We start from the raw sequence: 26,536 nt of genomic DNA, 5'->3' as shown, positions 1-26,536 counted from the left end.
TATGTTTAGTTTAGGGCAGATCTTATTAGCAGTTTACGTTCAAGCTTGTTTAGCCATAAAGTATTTTAGGATATATTGAAGTTTTCTCCTTTTACAATTATTGTTCTGGTTGATCTACTTTTTTGTAAACTCTAAACTCTTAAGTTGTTTTCTATAATTCAGATCATGGGACTTTAAATGTATTTTTTATAAATATATTTGATAGTTTATAAACATATTTAATTAATTTTATAGAATTCTATTTTTATATCTCAGAAGTGCAGTGATTTTCATCTCTTTACCACTATAAAAATGCAGTTATGAACAGTTAATAATTTTTATATTTAAACATGTTTCATTTAAGATGTAGTAATACATTTTACAGTGTGGGTTATAGCAACACATTACATTCACAATGTATAATATGTAATAATGTATTACGGGTGTCTTGAATTTAAAGCTGTTTGTTTTATTGTGGTAAAACACAATTACTTGGATTAGTTAAAATATAGTTGGAAACAAATATAGTAGCCTTGATTTGATAGGACACGACTGGAGAGGTTTTTTTTCTTCAGGGTAAGAATCTTTCCAATAATTACATCTTCATTTTTTTTTTACAGTGTATGTCTTGTATTAAACATGAGGTTTTAGTTGATGTTGGTTAATTTTGCCATTATGCTTGTCAATTTATATTATCTAAGCATTCTAAGCATATGTTAATTTTTTCACTGAAATCACTGGGAATTAATTGTACTTAATTTTAATACATCATGTTCACCATTTCTTTTATGATCCTTTTTCTTTTTTCTTTTTTTAGTAATCTTCTGAGTAAACAGGCCAAATATTTAGATGATTAATATCTAAACATTCAGCTATTATTCTGGAGAGATGTTTAAAAGGATGTATTAAAAACTAATTGTGCATAAACCAAACCTTTTATTATTAATAATGGTAGACGTCTCATTGACATCTCTCATTGCAATTATAAATAACCTGTGTAGATAGTGTTCTATTATTATGAAGTGCCTAGATAGAAGGAAGGTTAGAATTCATATGCTCTGATGTCTATTTAATTTGTGAGATTTAATCCACTTTATGAGCACTTTCTTGTTAAATAATAGCCAGAATTTTAGACCTCAGTTTCTTCTGTTAAAGATTAATTACATGATAGATTAAATCAATTATGCAATAAATATCAGGTCTGACATACATTGAAGAGAATTGAAGGATTGATAATGTAATATATTTCAAGACCTATATATAATGGAACTGCAAACTAAACATCTTTTATTTTTATGCTAACCAGTTTAAAATGCAGTCAGGCAATGGTGTATTAACAAAATATTGTAATAGATACTTTTTATTGTTGGTTTTATTTATTCCCTATCTTATCCACAGTAAGGGAACCCTAGATTCCCAAATGACTTTCCCCATTAATTTTTTGAATAGACATGCATAGGATCAGGCTTTTATAGATTTCACACAGAAAAAGATTTGTCTTAAATGAAGTACTCCTTTTATATTTGTTACATTTTAATTGCTACCTTGTCATTTGAAATGTTTTAGCACATTAATTCTTCATTAGTCAGCTTGATTAATAATAACATTGCTATATAGTCATACGGTCATCAGATAGATCTTCAGAATAGAACCGAAAACAGTCTCAGATGGGATTGCTCAAAGAAATTGTCATTTCATTGTGCTATAATACAATCAAAAACAAGAATAGATAGATGTGTTAATGTAACTATTGACAAAAATATTTTTAATGAAAAATGAAGGAACAAAATTCTTACCTAGTTAGAGGGTTAAATTTCAGAAGTATATCTATTTGTAACTCCACCTTAAAGATGTATGATTTATTAATTGTTAACATTGGTATATAAAAATTGTCGTATCTTTAAGCACAAGTACTATCTAATGCTTAGGGTATTAGCTAACCTCACTGTAAATATGACATAAATGTGGTTTAAAACAACAATAAAAACCTTGCAAAGTTGAGGATATATCAACCAAGAAGGGGGCTTTTGAAAAGAGCTATAATTACTGTGTTCAAACTAAAGACAAGGAATGCTTGCCTTCCTTCTATTGCTCTTGTTACACATATTAAACTCTGATACGCCTAAAATTTTCCTCTTTTCTCCAGTAGCACTTTCCAATTTTAAACATTATGTAGTACTCCCAAAAGCTTTTGTTTGTATGTATAACATTTATTGACATTTACCAGTCATTGAACAGAGATAGAATAATCAGAATACACATCAGCATCTTTAGGATGGTGTTAAGCCTTAAGGTAATTAAAACTCCTTTACTCACACAACCCATTACTAATCATGTGCTTAAATTATGTTAACTTTCTTTAAAAAAAACAATTATTTAAAATATATAATTAAAATATATTAAAGGAAGCTCAATTGGAAGATGACGTTATGCTAATGATGTTACCCTAGTAGCCAAAAATGCAAAGGATCTTCATGCTTTATAAGGATAATAAAGCCAAGGAATACAGTGAAAAAAAACCAGGACTAAAATAAAATACAAAGAAGACCAAACTAAGGTTGGTACAATAAGGAGCCTTGGAACTGATAAGGAAGATACTGAAATAGTGAATACTAATGCTTTTTAGTATCAACTATCAAGATCCAAGAAATATGCTGCAAACTAGCACTTGGTAGAGAAGCTAGAAGGGCTTGGAAAAGATGTCAGGTACCAGAATAGTTCAGTATTCTCTATGATGCTTTGAGGAAGTGAGAATGGAACTTTGAAGAAGTAGAGTAGAAAGAATATTGATGATGTTGGAGGACTGAGAATATTATGGACAGCCAAGAAAGCACACAAATGAATCATCAAACAAATCAACCAGAATTTTCACCTGAGGCACAAATGACCAGGCTCAAATTATCGTACTTGGGACACATAATGTGAAGACACAGTTCTCTGGCAAAGGCTCTAATGCTGGGAAAGATGAAATGAGTGAGAAGATAAGAGAAGGACAACCAGTGGCCAGATGGATGAGTTTCAGTGGCAATGGATATACTGTTGGAAAACCAGATTAGAGACAAATTGTCATGGAAAAAAATCTGTTTGTTAAGAGTTTACAGCAACTTGATGGCACATAATCAACCAATTACTCTGATTAATATGCTTCAGATGCTATTCTCCTTTTTTTATGCCTGCAATTTCTGCAAGTTCAATTCTTCCCAGGCTCAAGGTCGACTCAGCCTTCCATCCTTTCTAAGGTGGGTAAATTGAGGACCCAGTTTGTGGGGGCAATAAGCTGACTTTGTATAAATATACAAAAGTATGAAGGCTATTGCTTAATGCATTGTAAACCGCCCTGAGTCTCTGGAGAAGGGTGGCATATAAATCAAATTTTAAAAAAATAATAATAATAATTTATCCATGACTGTTCATCTCTCATTCTGCCTTAGTCTTCTTTCTGTTACTGTATTAGGAATTACATATCTAGAGTTGAAAAGAGCTAGCTATTTCCTCCTTTACTTTTTGTTGCCTTTTTAATTTACACCCAAACTATAGATAATGTTAATACTGTTCCTGTTAATATGTTGTACTTTTTTACATGTAATCAAATAAACTTGCAAACTGGCTATTTCTTTGATCATATTTTTTTCGGCTAATAACATTTATAATGAACCTCACTTTTCCAAAGAAACTATTTATAGAAGAGGGGAAATATACTTATGCAAATATGAGCATAGAGACTGCTATCTTAGTTTCTCCTTTCTATATAGGCAATTATGTTACGGTAGAACAGTCAACCAATATATGTGAGTATTTTGCAGAATCTATTTCTTGCTTAAATGTCATTTAATTAGTTTGTTCATTACAGTCTCTACATAATAACTATAAAATTAGTTCTGAAATGAGGTAATTAATTTTTGTTTATAGAAAAAAGCAAGAGGCTTAAATAGTTTGTTCATAATGACCTCAGGGTTGATAATGGGAAAAGTCCAATTACGTTTTTTTTTTTTTAGCATTCAGTACCTAAGTGAACTGAGCAAATGGTAGCACCTAGCCAAGTAGCTGTTTTGGAAAAAGCCAAGCAGTATTGGATCAGGTTTAAAATATGGCAAATCATCAGCAAATGCCAAAACTTTAGACAGCCTGGGAGGTTAAAAGAAACTCTAGAAAGAATAAAATAGCAATCCACTTCCACATTTTTGCAAAGAAAACAATATAAATATGTCACCAGACACTAAGACCAACTCACATATAAATGAATGGTCTAATAAAATTAAATTAAACTTGTGTACTTGATTAAAATTTTAATCAGGATTTGCAACACAGTTTGAAATTGATTAAAGGCCCTGTTCAAATGTGAATGGGGAAAATAAATTCTGCATTATGATAAGGAAAGATAAACAATTGTATACTGGTAGCCTTTTAGCCATGGTTAAAAGATTAGAAACATTTCATTTTCAAAGAAGTTGTTAGCAAAAGAAAACCAAAGATGCTTTCCAGTATTTGGATGTGTTTTCTATCTCTAGTTTTTTCTGCTACAAAAGTATCTCAAGAGTTGGATGGAAAAGATCCTGTGGTAGAGAATTTACCAGCAAGTTTACTTAAAGAAGTCCAACAGTGCATCCTTTGGATGTTTATTCAGAAAAAGGGCTTACTACCAGGAAATTAAATATAAGGTTGTAGTTAAAAGTAGTTGAGGACTTCCAAAAGTTTTGGGTTGAGTTTATTTCCATCTCATGGGAACTCTTCTGTAGAAACTTACAAGAAGCCTTTTAAATAATTAAATAAGACAATAAATACTTGATGTTGGCAATCTGCATGGCAGCCCAGCTCCCCTTTTTGGGAGGGAACACGCCAGCTCCCAACTAAATCTCCAAAACAGTCTGAAAATGTAGCAATAGCAAAGACTACCATATTTTTCTACTATAAGACTCACTGGACTATAAGACACACCTATATTTACAGGAGGAAAACAACAACAAAAAATAGTTTTTGTCCTCCACGCATCACGTTTTCATCCTCCCTGGCCTCCAGAAGCACTTTGTAGTGCTCCACATGTCCCATTTTCACCAAAAACGGGCCTGTTTTTGGCCTACAGAGTGCTTTTGGGAACCAGGGAAGGTGAAAACGTGATGTGCGGAGGGTTCAGGAGCCCAAAAATGGCCCCATTTTTGGCAAAAATTGGCCTGTTTTGGGTGAAAACAGGACATACAGAACACTGCAGAGTGCTTCTGGGGGCTGAGGAGGGTGAAAACACGATGCGCGGAGGGTTCAGGAGCCCAAAAACGGGCCTGATTTGGCAAAAACGGGATGTGCAGAGCACTGCAGAGTGCTTCTGGGGGCTAGGGAGGGTGAAAACACTATTTGCGGAGGGTTCAGGAGCCCCAAAACAGGTCTGTTTTTGGCAAAAACGGGCCCATTTTTGGTGAAAATGGGACATGCAGAGCGCTTCTGGGGGCCATGGAGGGTGAAAATGTGACACACGGACAGTTCGGAAGGCCAAAAACAGGCCTGTATTTGGTCTATAAGATGCACTGAAATTTTTACCCAGTTTTAAGGGAGGTGGAGTGCGTCTTATACTCCGAAAAATACAGTAACTCCTATATATATCCCTCAGGGGTTTTCCAAAACAAAACTTAATTAAAATGCATTCCCCAGCCCAAAAGAGTTCCTCATCCCTAATCTACATTATTGATATTTAATAGCATGGATAATTATCACCAGAGTAATAAAAATTGACGACTCTGTAATAACACTTTGAAGTTTTGACTATAGCATTTTTCAGAGTAACTCTGTTTCACATGAAGACAAGGTCAAAATTGTGAGTGTACCTAGGCCATCAAGCTCACTATTTGTGTTCATATGTGTATGTGTGCACGCACATATATAGTACATACATATAAATACAGAGGGGGAAAGCAATGTGTTATTGGAAGAAGAGGAAACATTAATCATTTATAGATAGTGACCAATAGTTAGGTGTGATGCAAACGTTTCTTCTTTCATAAACTGAGGCAAGAGCTGTAGGATGATAAGAAATTTTGATCTCCAAATCTGTTCTTTGACAGAATGCTGGATTCATGAGTAACAAGCAAGTCCATTAGAATCTTAACTTTTCCTCCTCTGTCATCATCATGAGTTTAGACCAGATCAGTACCACCTTAATTGGTATATCCATCTAGTTAAATTAAAAAGCAGGTTAGCACACTTATTCTACTTCCCTGAAATCATCCAATATGACACAAAAGGAAAAAAAAATACATAACATTCTTGTTGTCACCTACAGCTCAAAATTAAAAGCATTAAAGCATGTCACAGTAATCTATAGTCTAAATTGAATAATAAATGGCATTTCTCTTTTATAGGCCTTTCAATGCTAGACTTGCAATTGCATACAGTCAGCTACCAACTTTAAACAGTTACTGTCCAACAGCAACAGGACACACTATAGTGGCACAGATTCAGAAATCAAAAACTCTCTAATCCAACTACCAGACCTGATCCCATAGCTATTCTGATAACAATATGTTATCAGTGTTATCAGTTACCAGTGTTTTTCATTTAATAATTTTAAATGATCAGAATCTCTTTTTAAAGAAGACCATTTGTCTGAAGTGTAGGATTTCCTGCCTAAGCAGGGGGTTGGACTAGAAGACCTCCAAGGTACCTTCCAACTCTGTTATTCTATTCTAATAATCATGTGAAATTAAAGAAATTATATTAATGGAATTAAAGGGGGTAAAATAAGAACTGGTGAATTAAATAATTCTACAAAACTCTTTATTGCTTAAGGCTGTTTCCTCTAATGGTAAGTGATTACAGGTTTTGCATGAATCTGGAGAGAATATTTACATTGATGTCAAAAATAAGTTTCTGGTGAATGAAAACAGTTCTTTTGTGGCAATACCTATTGTAATTTCTGTGTTGCTTTTTTAGTCTTTGTATTTTTAACTCTTTGAATTGGAAGAAGATGAGAATAGCTTTAAAATTGTAGGAAGAAACTTTAGTACCCTGTACTGAGATGCTGACATGACTGTACGCAAAAGATCTGCAAAGATTAGTAATAAATCAGGGAATACTGGGGAAAAATGGGTCTAAAATTAAATATAAAGAGATCAACCTAATGACAGCAGGAACAACAGCCACGCTTAGAATTGATAGTGAAGATATTGAGGTGGTAAATAACTTCTGCTTTCAGGGATCAACCATCAACAATAAAGGAATCAGCAATCAAGAAATACTCAGCAGACGAGCACTTGGTGGAGCAGCCACAAAGACCTTGTGGGATATGTCTGTACAGAGTTCTAACTCAAGGCAAAACTGACTTGGTTCATATTATTATATATGGACATATTATCCAGCACATATTATGTGAGAGCCTTGCTCTCTGGAAAAGTCTCTTATGTTGAGAACAATGGAAGGTAATCAGAAGAGGACAATCAGGAGTAAGATGGATGGATTCAGTTGTAGTTGTAGTTAATGGATGAACTATTGAAAGATCTGAAGAATTACCGGTAGGTTAGGGAAAGATTGTAATGGGGAAAATATGTGTGGTCCCTAAGTGATTTTACGGCATATAATTGTAAATCATCTCACATTGAAAAGACTATATAGAATAATTCATGTGTATGAGAAATGGGATGGATTGACTGGTATGTGATAGAATACAAAAGGCTTATTGTTGAATTGCTGAATATAGCATTCCTGTATATTTTTAAAAATGTTGTAGGTTCTTCTTTCCTAATATTATTTTGCTGAAACAATACCTGTTTAGTGATCATTTCTTAGTTTTTTGATTTCTTATTTAATTTTTGCAATCTTAATTTTTTAAAATTTATAAAAATAAGCAATGTGATTTCAGCACATCAGCTTTCTATTCTATAAAACTGTTTTGGTGATAGAGATATCATAACCGAGTTTAAAATAACAGTTCTGTTGATATAGTGTTGACAGATTTTTCTAAATGAAATGCATGCTTTGAATATATATATTCATTAAGCAAAGTTGACCATCTGTTACATGATGGGGAAAGAAAAATAGCAATAAATTTAACTTCATTAACACAGACTGAAACATGTGTCTACCCATTATTCATGAAGTATTTATGTTTTACAGTTTAGATATATTCTCTTAATATGATAAAAAATGCAATTTGGTTTTAATGGTCTCAAAAGATCAATCTTGATGCGTATAGGGTTTTCTTTTTCTGGAGCTTCCATTAGATGATTACTTCAACATTAAAACTCTGGAAATTTCCCTATGAATATGTATTGATGGTAGCTGATTTAAGTGAAAATTGAAATAACATGCAAAAAAAGATTAAATATCATGAACAAGTTTGGGGTCTCACGTAGAGATTTTTTATTTACCTTTTTTTTTCTGTAGATCCAGGATAATATATATTCACAAGAGACTGCATCTCATTGTGTAAACAGAATAAAACTATATTTTTTTTGTAGAATAGATTTTGAAGCATGCATGAAATAATGTAAGACATATAAGTATATTCACTAAAAGGTAAATTATTATGTTCATATTAAGAACTTTTCCAGCATGCATTTCAGATCTAGTTCATGCTGGTCTAAGTGAAATTAATATTCTTTAAGAGGCAGAATTCACAATGTCATGTACTACTGTTAATAATTCAGATTCCATTGATATTGATATTAATTATCACTTAATTGCTTGCAAACAATGTAAGTTACCTGCAGTGGCAGAATTGCATCATGATACTGGGTTTTGGCCAAGACTATCACCTCTCAGAGCCATTTTGAGTAATGAAGCCTATAAGGAAATTTCAGATTTAGAGCAAACCATTGAATATTAGATGGTAAAATCAGGATAGAAAAAAAATGGCCTTCATGCTCTTAGCTAAATTAATTCAACATTGACAGGCTTCAATGTGCTGCTATGAAAAATTTTAAAAATGTTACTTATAAGTTGCATTTGTAAATTGCTTAAAACAATTACATCTTTTTCCAAATTTGCAGTCATGCTACTTTAATGAGTAAAATATGGGTGCTGTGCTCTCATGAAATCCAAAGCACTTCTTCCAAATAAAACATGCACAGCCTTAATGGGAAATAGGGTCTTGGACCAGCTGAAGTTTTGCCCTGAACCAATTGAAGCTTAGTTAAAACTCACAATGAAAAGATATCTATGGTTTAAATGACATCTAAAGAATTATAATGAATTACAATGAGGATTTGTTATTTTCTAGAATGCTAGAAGATGACCTAAAGTTGAGCAGTGATGAAGAAGAGAGTGACCAGGTAAGAAATTTGAAATTAGTTCAATTTTTTAACCTCTAATTATACCACCATACAAGTTTGCACTCCTTCATGGATTACTGTCTTGTCATTGTGAAGGAGCTTGCGTAGCTCAATGAAGCTATGAGCTATGCCGTGCAGGGCCACCCAAGACGGACAGGTCATAACAGAGAGTTCTGACAAAATGTGGTCCACTGGAAAAGGAAATGGCAACCCACTCCAATATCTTTGCCATGAAAACCCCATGGACAGTACCAAAAGGCAAAAAGATATGACACTGGAAGATGAGCCCCTCAGGTCAGAAGGTGTCCAATATGCGACTGGGGAAGAGCAGAGGGCTAGTACTAGTAGCGCCAGAAAGAGTGAAGTGACTGGGTCAAAGCCGAAAGGACACTCAGCTGTGGATATGTCTGGTAGTGAAAGTAAAGTTCGATGCTATAAAGACCTATACTCCATAAGAACCTGGAATGTAAGATGCATGAATCAAGGCAAGCTGGACATGGTTAAACAAGAGATGACAAGACTGAACATAGACATCCCCCAACATCTTGACTGGGGCTTAGATCATGAGCTTCTTGTTGCAAAATTTAGGCTTAAATTGAAGAAAGTAGGAAAACGCACTAGGCCACTCAGGTATGAACTAAATCATATCCCACATACACTGGAGGTGACAAATAGATTTAAGGAATTAGATCTGATAGACAGAGTGCCTGAAGAACTATGGACGGAGGTTCACAACATTGTATAAGAGGTAGCAATTAAAAAGAAGAAGAAATGCAAGAAAGCAAAATGGTTGTCTGAGGAAGCTTTACAAATAGCTGAGGAAAGAAGGGAAGTAAAAAGCAAGGGAGAAAGAGAAAGCTACACCCAATTGAATGCAGAATTCCAGAGAATAGCTAGAAGAGATAAGAATGCCTTCTTAAATGAAGAGTGCAAAGAAATAGAAGAAAACAATAGAATAGGGAGGACCAGAGATCTCTTGAAGAAAATTGGAGATATGAAGGGAATGTTTCATGCAAAGATGAGAATGATAAAGGACCAAAATGGCAGGGACCTAACAGAGGCAGAAGAGATTAAGAAGAGGTGGCAAAATTACACAGAAGAGCTTAATGTCCCTGATAACCACGATGGGGTAGTCACTGACCTTGAGCCAGACATCCTGGAGTGTGAAGTCAAATGGGCCTTTGGAAGTCTGAGCAACAACAAAGCTAGTGGAAGTGACAGTATTCCAGCTGAACTATTCAAAATCTTAAAAGACAATGTAGTATATTAGAATATATATGAGCAATTATTGGGGGAAAGGGCAGAAGAAACAAATAAGAGCATGTGCATCATCACAACAGTATGTACTATAAATGATGCAAGTTATGTACTTGCGTTAGATGTCATTTGTATTATCAAGTCATGCAGAGGCCATTATTTTGACATTATTATTACCATATGTGGTGGACTTGTCCCGAAGCAAACAATTATTGGTACAAGATTAAAATCTGGCTGGAAAAAATGATACAACAACGTATTGAATTTAAACCAGAGTTGTTTCTACTGGGTATCTTTCCAGAAAAAAATAGTAAGGAAAATGTATATTTGATAATACATGTAATAACAGCTGCAAGAATTGTGTATGCTCAAAATTGGAAATCAGAGAAAATACCTTTGGAAGAAGAAGTAATAAAAAAAAATTTAGACTGTGCAGAAATGAATAGATTAACTTTGATGATTAAAGATACGGAGGAATCAGAATATTTTAAAACATGGAATTATTTTTATAGTTGGTTGGAAAGGAGATATAAATGATTGATACTATAATTGTGTACAAATGATGATTATAATATTGATTTAGAAATGAAATGTTAGAATGGTTTGGATGAATATGAAGATAGAAGAAACTTATGGAAGATGGAAAAGAAGCCTAGAAGATAACACTGAGGCATCACGGGGAAGGGAGGATTGATATATTAAATGTTTGTCTGTCTTTTAAAAAAAAATTATTTAAAGAAAACAGTATGTACTATAAATGATGCAAGTTATGTACTTGCATTAGATGTCATTTGTGCTATCAAGTCATGATGCAGAGGCAATTATTTTGACATGATTGTGGCTTGTTTGAAATGCCTATGACATGGGTATCAAATTCGCCTTATCACATTGTTGTCACGCGACATATCATGACGTTTTTTCCCTTCACGGAGCTGGAATGGGCATGATTTACATGTATATGCATCTGGCCTGTGGGCTGCCAGTTTGATACCTCTGGCCTATGAAATATAGCTTCCATAATTTCTCAACCAGCATATTGACTTGTTGATGGTAGGAATTACAGGCCAGTGTTTGGAAAGAAATAAGTTGGAGGATTTTTTTTAAAAAAAAAATTAAATTAAATCTTTGCTTTCTATGCATTCTGTAAGAGAATTGGCAGAGCCAAGGGTGGTGGTGATGAAAAGAATAATCAGCCTAGAATCATTACCTAGTCACAAATGAACTTGACTGCCATTGACCCTTATCTAACATTAACCACTTGCTGACCTGTGAGAAGATTCTTGTGCATAGGCTTTTAGCAATAAATCAATGAAATTGAACCTCCCTATGTGGACCTAGTCTTTCATGCCTGACATATTCATCTGTTTTCATCTCACCATTAAAAAAAATGTAGGACAAATCATCTATACACAGAAAACAGCAGGTTAGTAACTGTGATAGGAACTAGGCAGCCATCTGATAGAGCTCTATATATGTCTATAACTAATCAGGCATGCATTATAAATGAAATGTTATCCCATTTACCGATATCAAGATCTAAAAAGAAGTAGAGATGGTAAATCACAGCTGTTACCAAAGATGCAATTCCCAAGTGCAATTAATGTTGCACTGTCATTTACAAGATAAAACAAACCACTTTTCCTGCATAATTTCATGTGGCATAAAACTGATAATAGCAACAGTTTCAATAAACTGTTGTTCTCATAAAAGACAATGTGAAGACACCAATGATAGAAAAGTACATGGAAATCAGACAGTCAAGCAAGAAGAAAGTACTGTAGGTAGAAGTAGGAAAAAATGATGGGGACAAACATAACATTAAATTGCTGGGGTAAAAGTAGAATGTATTTAGATACAGTAAATGGTAAGTTATCTTCCTTCAGAACATCTGGACCATTCCTGTGTCATCCATGTTTTTTTCCAATGTGAGAGACAGGTTGAAAGTTCCAAAACATATGGAGAAGTTCAAGTTGCTTCACTCTGATCAAGAGGTATTTAGAATCAGTAAAAGGAAACTGTCATTCACCTATCCATCCATATCTTTCTGTCTTTAGTATCTTCACTGCCCATTCTAAACTGGCTTCTTGTACCTGTTATCATTAGTTTTGTCTCTTTATATTTTAGTTCTATTTTTTCACTGGACTCCTTGACTTTTATGACTACAGCTTGCAGGTCTTTTGCATTTTTGACTGTCAGACTTGCATCATAAGTTTAATGCGGGCAATTGATGTTTCTTCCTCCAGTTTTAAAAAGTATCTTCTTCCAAACCTGTTTCCCTTAATACATATTCAGAATATAGCCTAAATAATACACAGAATTATCTTCAATTTACTTCTTTGTTTTTAACTTAAATAATAGCTGTAGATTTGGACTCCTGGTAAGAAATATAACTCTGGTAAAGGAGCTGGTTTGTTTCCCTTTATATGATGTGCCCAAATAAAATTTCCTCCTGATGCCAATATTTTGATACATGAGTGTGGCTATTGCAATATGGCAGCTTCAAACCAATTATTTGGGGGGAGGCAATTGTTGGAGAAAATAGTTTAAACCCTATTCTGCATATTCCAGCATTCTGATCCTGTTCATATTATACACAGACACCCTGCTTTTATAACATAAAAACATAATAATTCAATGTCAAATCACACTCTAAACATACTTTAAGTCATAACATTTCCAGGCTTTATAAATACCCAGAAACACTGGGTATTAAACTAATATCATTATACCCTCTTTGAATAGATGTTGAGGAGAAATCTAGCAAGCCACATAAAAGTGACCTCCTTACCTGTGGGTTAGCCTACCCTAAGGGCGAATTATCTGATAAACTCCCAAGGTGAAACATTTAAAATCTCAACATTGCAAGCCAGATTAGCTGTGACAGCTTTCATTAACAGAGCCTTAGCTATAGCGCATCTAAAATTGGTTAACAAGATTTTAATAAAAGACGAAGTTTAATGATCACATTTAATGATCTCAGCAGCCACTGCCCTTTGCAGCAGATGCTCATTACTTTTAAAAGCTTTCTTCTGTGGCTATTGCATGGCCCCAAAGAAATAGTGCAGATATAAGCTCTGTAGCACTGTGTGTATAACACAAAGAGGCTTGATTTGAATGTGCATAATTGAGAGAAGGTCAAGTGCATATTCTGCAGTAATGACATTGAGCATTCTCTGCTTATCATAAATTATGCCAAATAAGCACTTATGTAGTGAGAAGGGGATGCCAATATAAAGACAAGAGGAGAGGATAACATGTAAATTTCACAAGCTTGTGAATTTCTTTATGTACCATACTGTAATAAACAGCTCTTGTTTAGTAAGTTTATTCTGTTTGGGCTCCTGAGGCAAGTGGCAGGTAGGAAAGAGAAAATAAAGAAACAGCAGTGCAAGGAAAGATCTCCTATTCTTCCATGACTGGATAACCAATCTGCACAGAATGTTCTTCTTCTAATTCCGTCTCTCCCTGTAGAGACATTGCTCGGAAAAGCAAGGAAAAGAAGCAAAACAGATACTGAATATACCATATTTTTCGGAGTATAAAACATACTTTTTCCCTCCTAAAAGAGGCTGAAAATTTGAGTACATCTTATACTCCAAATGTAACCCCACCAGCCCCCACCCTTCGGCCTTTGTGCATCCTCTTCCTGACTACAGAGATTGCTACTGACAGTGGCTTGTGTTTTTGGGCTCCGCACGTCGCGTTTTCAGCCTCCAAACGCTCCGTTTGAGAGCCAATCAAGTCTGCGGGGATCACCAAAGCACATCGCAGCCCAAAAAATGCGACGCATTTGGAGGCTGAAAACACGACGTGCAGAGCCCAAAATGGCTACCCAGAACAGCTGCTGTCTTCTCTTACCTCTTCCATGCTTTGCCTGCTTTAGTCACTGGAGCTCCCTCCGACAATCAGCTGTGCTTTTGAAGCTGTTTTTCAGCCCCAACGCCAGCTAAGCAATCTTCCCCTTTGCCTGCTTTTCTAATTGCTGCTCCAACCAATGATCAGTTGTGCTTTAGAAGCTGTTTTTTAGCCCATACCAGCCCCAACCTCAAAACCAGCGAGTGAACTAATGTGCTGAAGCTGACCAGGCTAAGGACTAGCCAAATGAATACCTGGTAGGCAAAATTTTCCTCCCCAAAAACTAAGGTGCGTCTTATATTCCAGTGCGTCTTATACTCCAAAAAATATGGTATTTGTTTCAGTGAAGCTATCAGAATGATAGGAAATACAAATTAATTGCACAAATTATAGTCAAATTATTTAGTATTGTGAAAGAAATAATTAACACTTGTAATGCTTGGGTATACATTGATTTACAGATAATTTTACCATGATGTCATATAATTATCTATCAGCAATTGTGATGTCATGTCTGAAACAATATTTCTTACCTTTTATTTCACCTTTTGAAAGGATGTTTTCTTTCCTTAAGTGAGATCACTTTTTAAAGGAGCTTAGAAAACAAGGTTGACAATCAATTCTTGTGTCAGTCAAGAATAATTAATGATACCAATTATAAAATGGACATTGTATCATGTACAGTATATGTGATCATCTTTCAAATAAACATAAGATTTCCTCCAAGGTAATGCTATTTGAGCTAAATCAAAGACTTTATACCTTAATATAATTTTTAATAGTTCTCAGAAAGCAGGATTAAAATAAATTATAACAGGAAGATAAGAGGTAAAACAGCATGGCAAATAGCAAAATTCATTTTAAATGAATGAGGCTTTGTTTGAATTGCCTTTTTAAGCAAAACAACCTGATCCACTTTTCCAGTGGTAATGTTATCCTTCAGAATTTAGATGCTTGGCAACTGACTCATATTTATGACTGTTGCAGTATCCCAGAGTCATGAGATCACTTTTTGCAACCTTGCGACAAGAAAAATCAATGGGAAATAAGATTAATTTAACAACCATGTCACTAATTTAACAACTGCAGTGATTCACTTAACATCTTTGGCAAAAAGAGGTCATAAAATGTGGCAAAATTCACTTAACAAATGTCACATTTAGCAATAGAAATTTTGGGCTCAATTGTAGTCATAAGTCAAGGACTATCTGTAAATAAAAGGTTTTTTTTTTACTTCATGTGCTATTTTTAGAGTGCTTCTCCTTTCCTCCCCTTCAAAAGCCAAGCACAACTGTCATTCTGAAAAAGGTGCACATCAGTTTAAAATAAAAAGTGAACATTATAATTAAAATTTAAATGCCTTCCATACTTGCATTTCATGTTTGTGTTTTTAAAATAGATAAATGTCTGTGGAACTAAAATAGATCTATGCAGGCATGTGGAACTAAAATGGCTGACCATCCCAAAGGTGCTTTTTCAGGAGGCAACTGGATTTCTTGTAATTATTCTGATCCAGCTCTCCAAACACAACAAACCCTCTGAAGTTAACTCAAAGATTCCTTTATTAGGAGCACCAGCACCCCCAGCAAAATGTTTCTCTTTCACTACAGACTAACAAGTCCATCCGGATGGAAGATAAATAGTTGCCTGCCACTTCTATTCATCTCTGCCCCCTGCTTTTATCCCCAGAGCTAGGGTGGGGCTTTGCTAGCATCAGTGGCTCTTCCTTCCAAAGGATCTGCCCACAGATTTCCACTGCTCTCCTCTCCTCTGCCTTCTGGACATCCACACGTCAGGCACCTCATCAGCCACCTCCAGACCTGGGAGCTGTTGACTCTCTATCTGAGGGCTGACGGACGGCCCAGGCTCTGCCTCTGTGTCTCTCTCTCTGCCAGCTCCTTTCCCTCTTCACCCTTGGAGCTCTCAGGTTGCCTTGATGCTGACCCTGACTCCCATGCCACCTCCTCCTCCTCCTCTGATTTGGCTGCTGGAGAAGCCGGCGGCCAACAGGCCACACCAGTAATTCTTTGAAGACATTTCACTTCTCATCCAAGAAACACCTTCAGCTCTGACTGGATGGTGGGGAATGGAAGTTTATTTGAGTCCTCAGGGTCACCTAAGTAGTCCCAGTGACCCCTGAGGTCCCAGATAAATGTCCAAATGGTCTCAATGACTCTTTAAAAGAATGCAAATGAACAGCTGTCTTCAAGGTATATAAATCCTTCCATTCCCCACATCCAGTCAGAGATGGAAACCATGACCTGGATGACTTGAAAATCTCCATAGACAAATAGACTGACTTACCTCTAATTTTGGAATTGAATGTTTCAAAAATATATCTTATCTATATTTTAGAGAGAGTCTGTTATTTCAGGTGAAAGATAGAAAATAACAGAATAGAAATTAAATCTCAGAAAAAATAAATGCTGCTTAACAGGAGGTATACTTATAGTATACTTCTCTTTCAGATATATCAGTTTCTTGAATTTCTTCAATCATAGAATTTGAATTTCTGCCATCCAACCTGAATTTGAGGAAGCTGGCTGCACCCTATATCCTCAAGCTATTTACATTGTGTATATGATTTATGTTACAAAAGTGAATGTTAGATGAAGATGCTCATCTCTGAAACTCTCAAAGAGTCTATAGGCCACTATAAAATAAGATGGGACTATGCACCTTTGGCATATAACCCTGCTGGCCACATGACCATGGAAATTGTCTTTGGATAATGTTGGCTCCCTTGGCCAAGAAATGGAGATGAGCACCATGCCCTAGACATGACTGACAGGGAAACCTTTATCTTTATGTACCATTCCAAGTTCCTTGTATACAATAAAATATAACAAAAATATTAAAGATCAGCTACATCAATCAATGTGTTACAAAGTGTTGACAATAGGTCAAGTACAGTAACATGATGTGATAGAATGTAATCCAGATTCCCATGAGGGAGAGAGTGCATTCTAAAGGAGCAAAAGACAGAGAAATGTAGAGACTTTGTGTGGAAGGAAGAGAGTTAAGACAGCTCCTTTCTAAGAGTTCTCAGAATATATATTTAATGGTGAAAACAGTCTGCTTTGGTTTGGCAAGAGTTCTGTCTATAGGTGAGAAACAATAAAGGAAACTGCTTAGAAGAACTTCAGCATGTCTTTCTTGGTTTTTGGAGTCTGACACTTAATGTCTTTTTGATAGTACACTTTTTAATAAAAACTCTTTATTATAAATTGAAATGATACATTCCAGAATGGATGAAGTCAAAACCAGACTCAGTATTATAGCCAAGGAAATTGCCACTAGGGCAGGGGGTTTCAAATGTTATGGTAATGTCACCACCTAAAATGATAAGTTTGCATGAAACCCATCCTCACCTCCTTAATAAAATTAATGATTTCATTACAGTTAGTGTCCTTTATTTTCATAATTACATTTTCAAATGCATATCATTGGGAATTCTGAAATTCTGGTATGCTATGCCGGATGCAGGCTTAATCAGACAAAACAAGAAACATATCAAAACAGTGAGTTTTGATATTGGTCCCACTTCATTTGCATGTCTGATTAATAAGAAATTGTGACACCTGGTACCCAATTGTTTTTCCTCCCTGGAATCCAGATCCATTGTTTAAGAACTCCTACTTTATAGATATCTGCAGGTAATAAAGTGATATAACAGTATGTTGGAATAATCTTGAGGGACAAGGTGAAGAGATGCTGCCTAGGAAATAATCAGACAAGAGAGGGAGGAGCCTGTAGTTGCTTAACAGTTAGAGAAAGAAACTTAAGAAGGACCCACCATAATTGATCACGCTGTAAAAAGAAATTTGTACTTTCAGAATTTTAAGATTCTGTTAACATAGCCTTACAATAAATAGAATTAGCTCATCAGGTCATATTTCCTGTCTGGCGTACTTTGGAGGACATACAAGTGAAGCTAGAAAGTAGGTCCACAAAAGATCAGCAATGAAATGGAAAGTTAATCATCTGATTAAATCTGAATCTTCTGTTATTTTTTGGGAAGTTTCTTACCCCCTGCAAAAGACTTCCGTGCTAATGTGTTTCCTTCATTAGCCAATAAGGTACTACATAGCCATAAGGTAATTATCAATGGATCATTCACTCATCTGCAGGTAGCCCTGTTAAAATTTGCCAAGTTAAAATTGGCAACTAATCACAGCTGTGCCTTAGGATCCTTATTGCCATCCTTGAACAGTTTGCTGAGTGAATAATTGCTGAAGCAATGGTGCAAAGGGAGGAAATTTTTTTCTCATTTAAAAAAACAAAAACTTCAAATAGATTTTTCATATTTAAATGTCTGTGTAAGTTCTTTAATATTTCAATGGCGTTAACCTAACAAACTGCTATTACATGGTGTACAATAGCTGGAAAATAGCCATATGGTTATAGCATTACTTATAAATCCTATAAAATTTGGATACGTGAAAAGAATGTGGGTGACACATTTTTTATGTTTTGATTGAGCTCATATTTTAAAAGTTGTATAAAATAAACATCTCTGCCCTTCTTTCCAGCAGGCAGCACAGAAATCTGCTCTCCGGGTTCTATCTGACAGGTACATTTTGTTGTTTTTATGAATTATAAATTGCTCTGTGAAATGCTGAATCCTATTTATTGTGGCATATAACTCATAATTGGATTTTGTCCCTGAAGTATCTCTGAACTGGGGTATTAAACATTTTGCATGTTTGGATTTGTCATGCACACATAGAATTTATTGTAGAAAGAGGTAAGTCATAATCTTCCTGCATTTCATACAAAAAAAATCCCTGGTTTGGCATGAAACTAGAAAGAGATGAAAGTACATGAATCAAGTAGTAAATCCATCAGTCTAGCAGTTGCTTGGTGAATATCTGGGCTCATTTCATAGCATTAAGGATGCAATTTATTTCAGAATTTCCTGTTTTCATTTTATTTGAATTTTTTTTAATGGTTGAAATCATCCATGTGTTGTTCTATGTCCATAAAATGGTATATTCTCTTCCAAATGGTTGGAGACTTATTCTGTATTTTTTTAAGACTGTTCTTAAAACAGTTATTGTTGATGCGAAATGATTCTTCTAATTTTGGCCAGTCTTTTTCTCAGGTCAAATTTCTATTCGTATGTCTGAGATGCTGCATTATTTATCTCTATGTGGCATTCAGACACATGGTTGTTTGTCAATAGATACAGTAGCTTTACTTTATGTAACTCTCAGTTACATAACTGCTGGAATTTTAGAAAAGTCCTTTTTGTAACTTAGTTTTGATACTGTTTTAGATTTAGGAAATAGGGGGGCATTATTAGTGGAAGTATATTTGATTGCACTTTTACTGAAAAAAGACTCAAAAGAGCAACAACAAAAAATTATTAGATTTATATTGATCCAGAAATAAGGCACTGTGTCATGAATCAAAATAAATTTCCCTTTGTCCTCTTGGCAGAAATATCATTTCTTCTGCCTACACTCATGTGCTTCCCTGAAAATAAGAAATAGTACACTTTCTAAGCAGCAAAACAGAGTTTGTTGCCATTTAGAATGAATTATACATTATTAATGGACAAATAACATTTCTTTGTGAACTAAGCCTAAAATCATGAAAACAATCCCATCCCTGCTGAGAAATGTTTGCTGACATGTTTACTTGATGGGAAGGGGAAGGATAAAAAAAATCAATCAAAATTTGAATGGTTTGAATTGTATTGAAGGGGAGGATTGGTCCTGAGAAACAGATGTTTGCAAGTTTATATGATAAATATGGGATTTCTAGGACAGGAAGAAAAAATGCCGTCATATTCCAGTTTTGAATGCATAGAAGGTTCCCTCTATCATCAGGACTCCAGTCCAATCTACTAGCATAAAACAGATCCTACAATCTAGAATAGCCTGCTGCAATGCTTTGTCAGATGCACTGATCTACACATTTCATCATTCCAGTCAGCATGAGCAGGGATTGTGAAGTGGTTTAATTAATAGATTAATTAATAGATTAATCTGGGAGAAAGTTGGCTGCCTACTCTATGTACTGCCAAACAACATTTAAATGGACAGTGGGAAACCTATAATCCTTCAGATATTGCTGAATATTGCTAAACTGGTAAATCTATTTGCAAATTATTGACCTGTCTTCTATATGGTACATTAATGACAAAATAGTTAACAGGAAGAACAGTAATAATAAAAAAAGACAAGGTTAAGGTTTCAAAACTCTCTGTTAACAAACTGTTATTATAATCCACTCATAAAAAATTTGCCAGAGCATTTTATCTATCCCAGATCATCCCAAAAATTAAGAGTAATTCGTCCTGGATCAAATGTCCATGTTTTTTTCTTAATGCCATATCTTATGAATTGTTGTTCAATTAAATATAATTGTCTCCACAGTGGGTCTATCTTCCGAACAAAGGCTATATAGAAGTGATTTCCAGTTAGGTGTAATAAATTGATTCTCTAATTTCCCTCAGTTCTCATGGGAAAGAAAAATTTGTCACTTCCCCATTCAGTCAGGCTTCTAGTATTGTAAAGAAATGCAGGCTTGAACTTCAAAGAAATGCATAAAATTGGCTCAGTTAGTTCTCCAGCTGTGGAGTCCATATCTTTTTGGTCTGCAACTTTCATATCAGAGTCCTTTTGTGAATCTAACTTTTCCAAAACTATGTGCCTCTGAATATTTTCTACGGCCATTATTATCTCATCAGTTTTTTAAAAAAAACCTTTCAGCTAAAAGTTGCATGCTACCAAAAAGTATTTTCTTAGATTTCAGCCACAATTGCTTGTCTGTAATCTGATAGATTGCTACTCTGAAATTTGATCAGGGAACAAAGAACACTGAAGCAGAAGGAAACAGAAAATATTATTTTCTGGATATTCCAATCCAAGATTAAAAGAAAAATTCAAAAGAAATAAATTCCAAATATTTTTCATATACAAAATAATTACAAAAATCCTATAGTGAGAATTCAATAATAATCTAAATCAAATTGAAGGACTGCAACCATTCAGAAACACACCATGTTTTCTTATGGAGAAAATGAAGATTATTCAAAACAACAACAGAAATTGAAGGGAAAGAAAAAGAACAAAATAGCTAGAGTGCAGCAGAAGGTTGAAATAAATCTGCATTCAAACAGCTGGTCAACTTTTAAAGACAAAAAGCAAAGGAAAACAACAAATTCAAAAAGTTAAACTTAAAACCCAGTCTTGCTTAGAAAACAAAACTGCTGACAGGAAGATCGATTTGCCCAATGAGTTTCCAACCACTCCCAGAAGGACTTAGGATCTTCAAGACTCCCTTTCCCAGGTGGGTCCATGGCAGTCCAAAAGCCATCTTGGGTCATTCCTAGGTACTCCCATACAAATCCAGGGAACAGCACTGCCAGAAAATCAGCTTTGGCAGCAAAAACAGCCGATTGTTGGCAAGAAAGAAAAAAGCTCCTTACCTTCAGCAGCCTTTTTGGGGAAGAGTCCATACATAATCTGATTTTTGTACTCTGTAGCATGCCAATCTTTGTCTAATGGGCTTCTTTGTCTCTGGTAACATGTTTAGCTAGTTTAGCCAATGCATGCCTTAGAGCCAAATAAGTCAATTCTGAAACAGTTGAGAGATATGAATTTAGGTGTGTTGAGGTGAAATCTGACAGCTTTGATGCTTTAAAGCAGGGGCCTCCAAACCTGGCCACTTTAAGACTTGTGGACTTCAACTCCCAGAATTCCTCAGCCAGTTATGCTGGTTGAGAATACTGGGAGTTGAAGTCCACAAGTCTTAAAGTGGCCAAGTTTGGAAACCCCTGCCCTAAAGAAAGGTGTTTAATCCATGTTAATGCTCTTCACAAAGTAAGAAATGCATTTGCCTATTGTTTATATGGATACTGTTTCAATATGCAATGTCATAACTAGTGTCCTCCCACTTTTTTTAAAAGATAGAAACAGTAGTTTCCTAGTAGGATTGTTGTAGTGCAACTGATCAGAAAATATTCAACAAATCTTTAACAATTTTTTAAAAAGTCAAAACTCTATATAGTTTTTTAAAAGCTGGTCAGATTTGGTATGAAAAGATAATTTGAAATATATATCTGAAATATGGATAAAGTACCACACAAGTAAGTTCCTAAAATGTGATCTCACTGTGGAATCTAGAATATTTAAATGATTATGTAATAAAATAAACTGTGTATATAATAATCTTGTACATAATAGTTTAGAACTGGAGAACAGATGTGTGACAGTGATACTTAGAAATGTAAAATATTCTACCTTTCCAATAATCATTGTAACAACAGCTTTTTGTAAATATTATCATCCAGTTAATAATATATTTAGTTAGCCTTTCTGTTGAGTCATCCTTTCAGAGATATTCCTTACCAGATTCCTCATTGCCTTCAACAATGGTAGAATATACTGCTTTCTAATATATTGCCTTGAAAATGGCCCATGGTGAACTATATAACACAGTCAAATATTAGCAGAGGAACTATTTTATGACATTTTGTTTTACATCACAAACTGTTTTATGCTAATTTTATGTCATAAAATATTTTATAAAATGTGCAAAATTTCAATTCCCCAGGATTTGTGGGTCCCAGTTTTTGGACACATTTTGTAAGATGTGTGGTACTTTGGTTCGAAAATCGTTGCTCTTTGATGGACTGTTTCACTCAGTTAAAGTTGCAGGAAAGAGAATTTTAGTGAGAGTGTGTGTGTGAAAGAGAGAGAATTGATCTGCATGCCTGTTATAATGAACAATGTAGTATGTGCAATAGTTGCTGAAATTCTCATTCCGAGTTTTAATCCATCACAACATATCTTGCAATCAAACTAGGAAAAGGTTGTTAAATGGTTGCTGTGAGTGCCTAACTCATGCATAAGAAGCCATCTGGTTTGTTAATGAAGAAAAATATTTCTGTTTTATTGTTTGTTTTTTGTCACTTGAATATTGCATTGCCTTTGGGCAGTGAAAAACTATAAGGTACAAATTATTTCCAGCCTTCGTAATAGCTCCAAGTACTCTTATCTCCATCTGGTGATGAGGGCAGTTCTTGTGTTAGATGGATTCTGGCAATGGTTTTAATAGCAAATTAAAAAAATTAAAAAGAAAGATAGAGAAGAAAAGTATGTTTTCTAATGTCCAATGTTTTTATATGAACAACAAGATTTTATAGTTACCAGTGATTAAAAGCATGGCAGCATCCAGCATTAATAAAAACTGGTTGAAATTCAGCTTTTCTCTAAAACATGGATTTAAAGGTCAATAAAAATTTAAAGAATGATTCATTTAAAATCACTCTTATAACAATGCTATTTCATTATACTATTAATTCAAACCAATTAATCAGAAGAATTGTATACTTCAGTAATATCTTGTTGTCATTAGAGATATAGCTGCTGTAGTGCAGAATTATTTTAAATTATTCTGGATAATTAACCAGTGTTATTTTTTGTGTTTGTGGGCTTCTAATCCCTCTTGATAATTGTTACAAGCAGGAATAAAACTATCTTTGTTTATCTCTAATCAGTCAACAATTAGTTGTATGACTGAATTTATAAGGATTCTGAATATCATATATTTGTTCAGAATTATAGAAGTTAATAGGATCCACTTCCACTAAAATTGGGAGTAGAGAGATCCATCTAGCATATTCTTCACCACATAAATTTATTGAATGATTTTTAACCAATCACTCTCATGTAGCCCAACCTTTGACAAAAGGTCATTCTTATGGCAAAATACAGGAAGAGAGATCTCTATGTACTCCCCTTCGTGCTGCTGAATAAAAGACAACACTTATTTATTTGATCCATTTAAAGGACTGCTTTACTCAAACAATGTGACTTTGTGCAGCAAATGCCAACAAAAAAAATACTATATAACATTAAAGAAAGTACACAATATATAAAATGACAGTCAACTGCAATAATTAAAGAACCAAATTTGGGTCTCCACTCATTTGGATCCAAATACCTGAGGGGAAAAGCTAGGACATAAATATAATAAATAGCAGGGGAGGGAGGGAGGGAGGGAGGGAGGGAGAGAGAGAGAGAGAGAGAGAGAGAGAGAGAGAGAAATATAATAAATTATAAACCAGAATATCTAAGAAATATCAATTTGAGCTAATACAAGAAATGGTAATATTTAGACAAGATCAGCCTCATTTTCTTTTAGTTAATCTTTACTACCAACTCCAGGCTTACAATCTTTACCTTCACAATTGAATGCTTTATTCTTTATTGGCCAAGTGTGATTGGACACACAAGAAATTTGTCTCTGGTGCATAAGCTCTCAGTGTACATACAAACAACAAAAGTGATAAGTCATAGATCATAAAGCACAGTTACAATCATTAATCATAAGATCCAAACAGCAAGTGATAATCATAAAATACCAATAGGAGAAGGTAGTAGGAAAGATGACAAAATGAGAAAAAATGAGAAATGAGAATATGAGAATGATGAGAATATGAAAAAGATATCTTTAGGCCCAAGACAGTGCTGTGGCAATTAAGTGTTCAGCAGAGTGATGGCACGGTGGAAAAACTACCTTTGTGTCTAGTTGTTTTGGCATGCAATGCCCTAAAGGGGCGTCCTGGGGGGAGAAGTTGAAACAGTTTATGTCCAGGATGTGAGCAATCTATAGATATTTTCTCAGCCCTCTTTCTAGTTCCTGTAGTATATAGATCCTCAGTGGAAGGTAAGCTTATTGCATTTTTTTTTCTGCAGTCCTAACTATCCATTGAAGTCTGTACCTGTTTGGTTGCTGGTCAAACCAGACAGTTATTGAGGTACAAATGACAGACTCAGTAATTCCTCTACAGAACTGTATTAGCAGATCCTTGGGCAATCTGAGCTTTCTGAATAAATTAACATACACTGAAAACTGCAGCAAACCTACTAGCTTATGTACTGTATATAAGGAGCCTTGGTAGTACAGTGATCTAAAGCACCCTATTATTAAGACCAGCTGCCTGCAATTACTGCAGGTTCGAATCTCGCCAGGCTCAAGGTTGACTCAGCCTTCCATCCTTTCTAAGGTAGGTAAATTGAGGACCCAGTTGTGGGGGCAATAAGCTGACTTTGTATAAAAATATGCAAAAAGGATGAAGGCTATTGCTTAGCACATTGTAAGCCGCCCTGAGTCTCCGGAGAAGGGAGGCATATAAATCAAATTTTTTTTAAAAAATGGAAGTTAAAATGAGTTTGTGTTTAACACATTTACAGGAAATTGTGTAAATATGTTCTCTGAAGCATAATGTAAGTCACATTTAGTAATCTTCCCAAAATAATAATAGAAGTTCTTACATTAGAGAGCAGATATGATTCACTTTAAAATAAAAAAAATGAAAAAAGTAAAGATTAAAGTAAAAAATGAAGCAACTGAAGTACTAAATATATTAGACTAGGAGTAGATTGTAATTCTAAACAATATCTTGTAATAGAAAGACAAATATGTCTTATGACATGTTTTATATTATTCCCTTTGGCTATAATTTATTCTTTTAAAGAAAATCTGCACATTCATGTTTTTGGTAGCTTTGATTCCAATTTATCACAACATTAATCATTATTAGAACATCTCAATAATCAAAGCAATCCATTTAAAGCTTTATCAGCAAGATCACAATTTGTTAGCTTTGTGTGGATTTTGGGAATATTTTTTGGGTACTATGTGCTGTGCAAGATACAGATGAAATATCACACAGAGTTCAGTCTTTAAAAAAAAGAAAAAGTCATACTGTGATTGTGTTTGCATATGGCCCCAAAATAAACTATGCTTACTCAGAAAATACCATTTTTAGAAGAGACTTCAAGAGACTGCAAATAATTTCAGATGAATTAAACATCTGTCTTTAGTTTCCCTAGAGACAGTCAAGGATTGATTAGGTAATTTTTTGACCCCATTTGACCCCACAAGGATTGCACCTCACAAAGAATGCATGTACTGTAAATCCACATTTTCCAAGCCAAGTAATTATATCAGATTCTTAAAAACTAATATCCAGAATTAATTTCAAATAAACCCATTAATTCTATATCACAAATTCCTTACAGTCTGCTAATTGCATAGCAAACAAGTTCTTTAATAAAAATGGGATGAATGCAACATTTTTTCTCCTTTGGATCTAAAACACAATTGAAACCTGTGCCATATGCTTTCCATGCTCAATCTTAATAATAATAAATATGCATAATAAAACAGTA

At 34.6% G+C, this 26,536-nt stretch overlaps 1 protein-coding gene and 1 long non-coding RNA gene across 4 annotated transcripts in view; one reads left to right on the top strand and one right to left on the bottom strand.

Annotated features, from left to right (window-relative positions):
* Positions 1–26,536, top strand: part of AFF3 (ALF transcription elongation factor 3) — a 236,633-nt gene that overhangs the window by 148,912 nt on the left and 61,185 nt on the right. For all 3 annotated transcript variants that reach the window (XM_087871491.1, XM_087871492.1, XM_060686638.2), the window contains exons 8-9: positions 9,182–9,233; positions 18,878–18,918. In XM_087871491.1, the coding sequence (XP_087727617.1) occupies positions 9,182–9,233; positions 18,878–18,918 (93 nt within the window). The remainder of the gene's footprint in view (positions 1–9,181; positions 9,234–18,877; positions 18,919–26,536) is intronic.
* LOC117673732 (uncharacterized) lies at positions 1,601–21,871 on the bottom strand. Its single transcript, XR_004593555.2, has 3 exons — positions 21,784–21,871; positions 14,879–14,940; positions 1,601–1,681 (listed from the first exon to the last, which is right to left on the bottom strand). It is a non-coding gene; the product is annotated as an uncharacterized LOC117673732 (long non-coding RNA).

Source organism: Pantherophis guttatus, chromosome 5, assembly GCF_059756535.1.
Source record: "Pantherophis guttatus breed Tessera chromosome 5, ASM5975653v1, whole genome shotgun sequence".
Taxonomy (NCBI): Eukaryota; Metazoa; Chordata; class Lepidosauria; order Squamata; family Colubridae; genus Pantherophis; species Pantherophis guttatus.
Note: the sequence above shows the minus strand (reverse complement) of the source record. Positions and strands in the feature narration are given on the sequence as shown.